The following is a 9734-nucleotide window of genomic DNA, read 5'->3' as shown; positions in this document are numbered from 1 at the left end:
TCAACACGCTCTTCCTCGGCACCGGGATCATGAGAAAACTTACCTCTCCCCTTGCCTAGCTGAGCACCTACACCCTGAAAGAAGGCGTCAGTCTTTCCACATCTGCACAGAAAACACAAAGTCGTGTCAGCTGGGGGCACGCAGCCCACGTGCTGGGGAAAGACCAGGTGGCGTGTGGGGCAGGGTCGTCCCGGGCCTCCTCTACTCAGCAGAGCAGGCGACGGTGTCGTGGACTCTAGTTTCTCTCCCTGCTCCTCAGGGACGCCATTCTTCTTAAAAACCTCAACCATTTTATCTCAGAATTATGGTTTCATAAGGAGGGGCCTTAAATCATTCTTTTCCCGGGAAAACCTACTTCCTCCCTTTGCTTATTTTCACAAAGTAACCATTTAAACTCAAAAAATGCTATTTTCTTATTTGACGCAGAGATCAATGGGAAACTGCAGCTGTAAACAGAAACAACCGCATTCCGATCTGCTGCTACCGGAGACCCCTAGACGGGCAGCTAGAGGGACTCTTAGCACCTCACTGCCTGGGTGACCCATGGAGTCTGGGAGGATGGGAACGGTGACACGCGAGCGGGGAGGGCTGCCAACATCACCCGGGGGACGTGGTGGACAGAAGCCACACTAATGTATTTCTCAACAAAGCCCCACCATGTCATCCTGGGCCGTATTTTGAGGAGTCATCATACAAGCCCAGAGGATACTGATTCCTCTTAAAACTTAAGTGTTCTCACAGGCAATTACTGACAGGGGAGCCGGCAGTGAATCCCACCCTCACTTATGGGAGACGGCCAAAGACCGGCTGCAGGGCAGCTCACGGTGGGACCAGGCCCGGGTCGGGCTCTGAATCCGCCACGGTTCCCCTCCCCCCTCCCCCTGCCCTCCGTGGTGCCCTGGCTGCAGGACCGGCACAGACTTCTGACTACGCATTTGAGGAAAGGACCCCGACGTGGTTTTCCAGCTGCGCCCACTGAATGGGCTGCCATCAGTGTCGTCTTGCACTTGCCCTGTGGGATGTGCTGTGGCTCTCAGAGCCCAGTACTCAGTCTCACATCTTCCCACCCTCAGCTCTTACTGCAATGTCTTAAGCACAACAGAAACTCCAAGAAATAATGATTTAAAAATATGAAATGGGAGTGAATGTCTAAAGCCACTTGTACTACGTTGGTGTGGCCTCAGGATGGATTAGCAGGCTCTAAACAGCCCTCTCATGTGTGGAACTCCGACTGAACAGGCGCTGTCTGGCAGTCAAGGGCACCACCCGGAACCAGAATCCAACGCTCAAATCCCAACTCTGACCCCACCAGACGCATGACCTTGAGAAAGTCACTCAGCCTTCCGATGCCTCAGTTTCTTCATCAATAAAATGCGAACTTGATGAGCGGGTGCTCCTCCAAGTGTTTAAACAGTGTCTGACACCCACTGCCAGCAACGCACACTGCAGCTACTGCCAGTCTCATGGCTGCTGATGGAGCAGGGACAGTTCTGCTGTAATGACTGTCATGAGCTTAAATGCAAGTCGTCACTCACCAAACCAACTCTATAAACCAAAAGTGGCAAAATCCATTAAAACCAAGACTGTTACAGTCTCCCAAGGCAACAGAAATAAAAGCAAAGTAAACAAATGGGACCTAATCAAACATAAGCTTTTACACAGCAAAGGAAACCATAAACAAAACGACAACCTACGGAATGGGAGAAAATATTTGCAAACAATGCGACCGACAAAGGCTTAATTTCCAAAATATACAAAGAGCTCATACAACTCAATATCAAAACAATAAACAACCCAATCAAAAAACGGGCAGAGGGGCTTCCCTGGTGGCACAGTGGTTGAGAGTCCGCCTGCCGATGCAGGGGACACGGGTTCATGCCCCGGTCCAGGAGGATCCCACATGCCACGGAGAGGCTGGGCCCGTGAGCTGTGGCTGCTGAGCCTGCGCGTCCGGAGCCTGTGCTCCACAACGGGAGAGGCCACAGCAGTGAGAGGCCCACGTACAGGGAAAAAAAAAAATAAAAACAGGCAGAGGTTCTAAATAGATATTTCTCCAAAGAAGACATTCAGATGGCCAATAGGCACATGAAAAGATGCTCAAAATCACTAATTATTAGAAAAATGCAAATAAAAATTACTATGAGGTACCACCTTACACCAGTCAGAACAGCCATCATTAAAAAGTCTTGAAATAACAAATGCTGGAGATGGTGTGGAGAAAAGGGAGCCCTCCTGCACTGTTCGTGGGAATGGATAGTGGTGCAGCCACTATGGAGAACAGAATGGAGGTTCCTTAAAAAACTAAGGAACCATATGATCCAGCAATCCCACTCCTGGCCACATCTGGAAAAAACTCTAATTTGAAAAGATACTCGCACCCCTATGTTCATAGCAGCACTATTTACAACAGCCAAAAGACATGGAAGCAACCTAAGTGTCCACTGACAGATGAATGGGTAAAGAAGATGTGGTACATATATAAAATGGAATAATACACGGCCATAAAAAGAATGAAATAATGCCATTTGCAGCAACATGGATGGACCTAGAGATTATCATACTAAGTGACGTAAGTCAGACAGAGAAAAACAAATACCATATGATATCACTTACATGTGGAATCTAAAATATGATACAAATGAACTTATTTACAAAACAGAAATAGACTCACAGACACAGGAAAAAACTTACGGTTACCACAGGGGAAAAGGTGTGGGGGAGATAAATTAGGAGTTCGGGATTAACATATACACACTACTATATATAAAACAGATAAACAACAAGGACCTGCTGTATAGCACAGGGAACTGTATTCCCTACCCTGCAATGAACCATAATGGGAAAGAATACGAAAAAGAATAGATAGATAGATAGATGTGGATAACTGAAGCACTTTGCTGCACACCAGAAACTAACACAACTTTGTAAATCAACTATACTCCAATAAAAAACTAAAAAACAAAAGCAAAAACAGAAAACCAAGACCACTGAAGCCCGCACGGCCTCCAGCTCCTTCCGGTGACCCAGGAACTGGCGGGCAGGCGAAGCTATACGTTGGCTCCGCTCAGTGTTTAAAAGGAGGAGGAGCCCCCGCCACTGAAGGCCACAAACAAGCTCTCAGAGTGATCAGAGGGTGCGCCTCCCTCCCGTCGTCGGAACCGTCCCACATGGGCACGGCACAGAGCCAGAGATGAAGGGCCAGGCGTAAGAAACGGCTCACTGCACCAGCCTGGGCACTGGGACCAGCCGGGCTCCCCCGATGCCCCAACCCGGCCCCTCAGAGGACCCCACTGGGGCCTTAGGGCGCCGCTGTGGCTCATTCCACGGGTCAGGCGGGGACAGAGGCGGGGATCCTCCAACTGGAGGATGAGGCCGAGGTGAGAGGAGGCTGTCTAAGGAGAGGAACACCAGCCCATCTGTCTGGGGCCTTTGGACTTGGCCAGGGAGGTGAAGGCAGGAGACGGTGCCAGGACCTGGGAGGCTGCCCGCCGGAGGGGTGCCAGGGAAGGGCCGTGTCACTGCCAAGTCTTTCCTGCTACACTAGGAGCCTCCGTCCGCTTAGAACAGAGTCCCCGCCTCGTCCTCCCCGGGCCACGCCTAAGCCAGGCAGAGGGCCCATCCTGCACGGGAACCTGCAGACTGGCCCACGTCTGTCTAAAGGGATCGGGGTGCTGTCCGAAAGGTCCCTGCACGTCTCGGGTGGTCAGGAGATGCAGGCGAGTCTGCATTCCCCTCAGAACCATGACACCCACTGGAGGCTATAAATGACGGTTTCGGTGCGCTCGAGAGAGACAGCACGTTGATCCTGTGGCCTCGAGCACCCCAGCGCCTACCCCTGAAGGTTCTGTGCCCCAAACTCAGGAGCTCCCATGGTGGTGGGACGGCTGGAAAGCCATCAGGGCTGAGGTGCTCCTGAGGGACCCTGCGGGCTGTGCCAGGCCGGGGCCACCACCGCTCCCAGCGAAACTCAGTGGGACCAGGCCGGGCGCCAGTGAGAACCTGGGCTGCCGGGGCCCCCCAAACCCTCACACACCCAGCCTGAGGCCTCCTCGCTCCTTGCTTCCATATAATGGCGTGGGTCGAACTGCACCCACTTTACAGGCGAAATCGCAAGATGCTACCAGGGTGGCCAGGATGGAGAGCTGGGAAGCAGCTGGGAAGCAGGGCCCACTGCCCATCTCTGGTGGGGCCACCTCTCCTCACCGCTGTCCCACCTCCACCTTAACGGGGAAATGCTGGAAAATAACTGGGGATGATCTGGCAGAAATCACTGGACCGTCAGCATCTAGTGCCCTTTCTAGTTGTTCAGTCCCATGGCCTTGGGCCTCACTAACTACACGTGAGCTACAGAGAGGTTCTCACGGAGGGGTCACATTCGCCTCCTGGTCTCTGGCGCTCTCCCCCCTTAGGGCGCAAACACTGAGATTAACTCAGCATCCGTGGCATCTGGGCCTGGGTCTCCTGCTCATCTGCTCGGACATCTCAGCACCCTCATTCCAAAGAAACTCACCACATCTTTTGAAATCCCAGAGACGAGTCTTTCAATTTACTTTAAATCAGCCGATTCCATCCGTAACTGTTTTCTGAGCAGTGATTACACACAGCTGTGTGAGTGAGCTTCCAAAAGGGGCCACGTCCCACGTCCGCCCGACCATCTGCTCAGTGCCGTGCACACTCACCGTGGCCCTGGGCCGCACGGCCCTGCGGAGCCAGCCTCACCCACCCACGTGCCCTCGTTCTGCTTCCACGGTGATGCATTTTCTTATAAAATTATCAGAAAGAAAAGCTACAGTGTTTTTTTTTAATCTTCATCCACATAGAATAAGTTCCAAAAGAGTTTACTACTAATACAGCTTCCCTGCCAGCACCTGGACTCTGAAAACAGATTCTCACAGAAATTCTGGTGACGGCTAAAGTCAGATTGACAGCAGTTATAGATCCCTATCGATAATCTGGAACAAGCTACATCTGTCACTTGCTCCTCCAATGACAGAGACATAAGCTAGGATAGATGGGTGTGTGGCTTGCTGGGAAAAGGAGTTTGAATGTCTAGTTTACTTTAACCTACAGCAAATTCACTATCATTTTTCAAGACAGAGAACATAACTCTGCAAGAAGTTTTTTGCCTGCAAGTAGTACCTACTTGGGCTGTGCAAGAGGATTTAATGCTGCTTTATTCACCCTCCCTCCTCAGCAGGAGAAAAAAAAGATGTGGAGGGAGGTTTTCTCACCTGCATTTATAAACGTAAGTTGTGAGTTAATCCAATTCTCTGTAGTTATTTACAAGGCCACTGTGATATTTATTCCAGAGTGTGTGTGTTTGTGTGCACACGTGCACACGCATGCGTGCATCTATCATAGTACAGACTTCTACTGACTTGCAGGGGAGGTTGCATGTTGCAATAAACAGACATAATTTAAACACTGTTATTTATAAGAAAAATCAATTCCAAGATTCCTCAAGAGCAAACAGTTTCTAGACGCTCTGTGTGGAAGCCCACATCTCTGTGCTTCCTTTCTACTTTCCTCCCAAAGCCAGAATATGAATGCTAGTTACTGACAACGACAGAGTAACAACAATTAAGGAAGTCATGAGGCCAGTTTAGCACCATAGACTTTGGACTGACACAAACGCTAAAACGTCCCAGAGACAGGAAGGCGGACGGTAGGCTGGGCAGAAGCCTATGAAGGATCGTGACCATACAGCACGCGTGTGCACCGAGAAGCTGTGATTCACTGGTCCTGCTATCACACGTACTGATAGGTGATGAGAAAGATGCAAGTCCAGCTGCCCTCCTGAGGGTGCAGTTAATTAAGGACGAGGGCAGCTACATCCACCCGTGGAGACCCTCGGGCACGTCACTCCCGCTCCCCGGGGTCAACGCTCCTGGAACAGCCATGATTCCAGCTTCAATTCTTAGGCTTTGGATTACAATAACCACTTAGTATAATCTACATTTACCCACAGTATCACAACTTCTCTGTGAATGCAGCACTTCCCTGACTGGAACATCTTATAAATCATGGGCCGACCCAACAGTGGGCGCACACAGACCCCTAGGGATACTCACTCTTGTTGTAGCAGGTGGCCAGCACTCCCTTGTCTGCAGGGCTGGCACTAATGTGCCAGATCTCACCCGCTTGATGGAGGAGCACATTTTTATTTATAATGTTATTCTCATCATCAAAGTCTATGATGTGGATCTACAAACACAAGGAAAGAGACTGTCAGAACCTCACACGGTTTCCACATGCCTTCACGGAACACAGTGACTAGAGGAATAATAATCAAATGCATCTTTCACATCTTTACTTAACAGTTATTCTTACTACACCAACAGTATACACTTAGGACAAGTGTGAAATGCCCACAAAGTATTGTTACGATTTGCAGCTACAGAACCCTGCCCCCTGCCACATCAACTCCTAAAGAGACAAGACACCAAGAGCTGCGTCCCCGCCTCGCTTGGTTAGGCCATGGCTGGTGCCAGGGCCAGAGTCTTCCAGGATGGTGCCACCAAAAGCCAAGACTGTCCCAGGCCTGCTGCACAGCTGTGGGACGAGAACAGGGCAGGGCACTGCTGCCTGATGAGGCCCAGTCTCAGCCCTGCTCTGCCCACCCTGTAGCGGGCACAATTAAACTCACGTCGGAAAGAAATGAGGCAGGAAGGGGTGAGAAAGCGCTGCGTGCTAGCACATCTTAAACCTCTCTTTAAAAACAAAGCCAACAGCTGTCAATGCTTCTGATCACATAACATTGATTATAATGACATGACATTTTAGCTACTAAATGAAAAGTTACATGTGCTATCTGGATAATTTTTAGAGGAATGGAAATGATGTCCACGTTCACTCTCTTATCAACAGTCAAGTCACTGGAAAAAATAAAATTAAACATTTTAAAAATAAATTTATACTTGTAATCATGAATCTGCACAAAGATTTATATCCGAGAATGTTCACTGTGGCACTGATTGTCATAATGAAAAATTAGAAGCCACCTAAATGTCTGGCAACAGGGAATTGTTCAAATAAACTGTAGTACTTGACTGTAATATAATACTATGAAGCCATCCATTCTACTATAAAAACTATTTAGTCCCAGGGAAGAGGGTCCGTAACATATATCCAAGGGGAAAAGAACCAGTAAGAGAACCGCACACACGCACCACACGCTTTCTGTTAAAAAGCAAGCACATCTGAATGAGAGAACCAGAAGGCGACTGGTTACCTTTGGGTGGTGGGATTATAGCGGCTTTTCCTTTACTTCTTTGTGGTTTGTTTTTATTTTTAACATTTCTCATGATTAATATGCACTACTTTGCAGTCAAACATTAAATGATATTTTAAAAACTGTTTCCATGACACCCGAAGCATCTCCACTCTGCACTTGCTCAGGGCCTCTCACTCTGTTCTCGGCTGCTTCCTTTGTACAGTGTCCTCATGTGAAAACAACCCCCGGTACCTTTAGGGGTCGCTCTGGACTCAGAGCAGAATTCAAATCCCGCCGTTCCCACTTACAGCCTGTGTGACCCGAAGCCTCAGTGTCCCCGAGAATACAATGCAGGTGAAGGGACAAAGCTCCTGGGATTGCTGGGACCAAGGGGTCATGCAGGGCTGATCTCGGAGTCGGGGGGCACACACACTAGCTCCCGCCCTTCTCTGGGGGAGGGAGATTAAAAACCATGACTGTTGTGTTTATCTTTAAAACTGCTTTCGGTCATTTTCTCCCAGCACTCCTAGCCCAATGTAGTTCTCACAGTGGGTGTGGAAATGCTCCTGGCGGACGGCTTCTGCATTCTAGAAGGTAGACGTGAATACAGACTAAAAGGCAATACACAAAATCAGGCAGAATTTGTGTGTTGTTAGGGTGAACAGGAAATTTTTTTCTTAGGTATTTGACATGATGCCTCCTTATCAGAAAATCCATGAACACTTAAAAAGGAGGCACTTAAATGTACAATTCTTCCTCTCCCCAGAGCTCTCCCTCTGCAGTGCCCTGAAGCATCGGGACCACCACCCGGGGGAGCACAAGAGCTCTGGCTCCTCTTCTGCTGGCTCTGTGGACCCAGATGCCAGGTGAGCGCACAGCCCCCCTGCACGCCTGCGGCTCCTGGCTGGGAGCCGTCCTTCCACCGGACCTCTGACCTCTGCGCCCGCACTTTGCGCTCCTCTGGAGGACCTGCTCCATCTGGGGAAGGCTCTTCCTTCTTGTGAAGACCAGAAGCACGTGGGGTCCAAACAGGCTCTAGTACGTGATCCCAGCTGGTCTTCCTCTGGCCTCGTTTCTTACACACTCAGGCACACAGAAGTCAGCCTCTGCCCTAGACGGCTGGGCGTTGGGAGGAGTCCAAGACCCCCCCAGGTCCACCTCTCCTAACCTGATACTCTGATACTATGGCCCTTAACCTTCATCATTAAGCTTGGGAGTCCTAGCATTCTTCCATGTCCTCACCTACAGCAGGCTCATGGACGGGTCCAAAGGATACGTCTTCATGAGATGTAATCCGGGTACGCTTGGAGAGAATGGTAGGACATCATCACCACAAACAAGTAGGGATCAAAAGAATAATGACTAACATGCAAAATGCGACAGGCACCGAGCTATTTTACACACGCTGGTTCCTTTAATCCTAAAAAGAGCCCTGTGATAATATGATAACCTATCATTATTAGCCACGACTACAGGGGAAGAAACCAAGGTTTACAGAGCTGGAGTATCACGGTTCATTCGGTTAGAAACGGGATTCCAGAGCCTGTGCTAAGAGCCTCCACACCATCGGGGCACGGGATACCCCACCCTCCCGGACACTGCGCTTTGCACTGCAGCAGGGCAGCAAAAGAGTAGCAGCCAGCTCCTGATTCAGAAGAAAGAGACTGTGACTTAACTGCCTGTTCTCAGGGCACCACCCTCTGCCCAGCTCACATAAAGTACACAGAAATGTTCTATAGCATAAACATATGCAGTTACAGGCCAATTACAGAAACAAGTACTATAGTGGAGAAAACACTATAATTAAGGTGAGTGCAAAAGATTATGGGGGCATAATTAGTGTTGGCTCAGAGGGTGGGGAAGACCTGTGGTTGTCTGGGTAGTGTGTAAATGTTACTTTAAATACTTTACGCAATTGCTGAGCTTTGAAAATGCTTCCAACAGCTTGTAATGAAGCTCAAGGTCATATATTTTGAATTACCATTATTAAAATTTTAAAGTTGGACTTACCAGTGCAGGGCTAAGGGCACAGATCACACTATAAAAATTTAGAAGCCAGAGTTATAAAACTTATTAGGTAGCCTCTAAAGATGATCTTAATCAAGCCCTCTCATCTTCCCGCAGAATCAGGGCTCAGAGAAAGCTGTCCCTGTCCACAGTACCCATCACTGGAGCATGTGACTCCAGGCCGCTGCCCTCTGTGTGCTTCCTTTCTTATTGAACTCAAGGTAAACTCTTAAAAATTCAAAAACAAAAACAAAAATGTGGTAAAATTGGAAAGGAAAAAGCGAAAGCTCGCCTCCGGGGGAAAGTTAAGGATCCTCCCTTCTCGCTTCCAGCAATCACCCTGGATCCAGCCTCACCAGAAACCCAGCTCTTCCTGATGCTTCCTTAACAGGGTCACAAGTCCCTGTAGTCATTAAAGGAGGGGGAAGGATGGGGCGGACTCAGGGGGAGGGGGGGAGATGGGGGGAGATGGGGGGAGGGAGGGAGACGGGGGTGAGGGGGGGGGGAGGAGGAG

The 9734-nt window shown here is 49.4% G+C and overlaps 1 protein-coding gene across 1 annotated transcript in view; it reads right to left on the bottom strand.

Moving 5' to 3' along the window:
- Window positions 1-9734, bottom strand: part of EIPR1 (EARP complex and GARP complex interacting protein 1) — an 89729-nt gene that overhangs the window by 70081 nt on the left and 9914 nt on the right. The window contains exon 3 of the mRNA XM_007469248.1: window positions 6072-6204. Coding sequence (XP_007469310.1) covers window positions 6072-6204 — 133 coding nt within the window. The remainder of the gene's footprint in view (window positions 1-6071; window positions 6205-9734) is intronic.

This window comes from Lipotes vexillifer, unplaced genomic scaffold (assembly GCF_000442215.2).
Source record: "Lipotes vexillifer unplaced genomic scaffold, Lipotes_vexillifer_v1.1 scaffold356, whole genome shotgun sequence".
NCBI lineage: Eukaryota > Metazoa > Chordata > Mammalia > Artiodactyla > Lipotidae > Lipotes > Lipotes vexillifer.
This window is presented reverse-complemented; position numbering and strand designations above follow the sequence as displayed.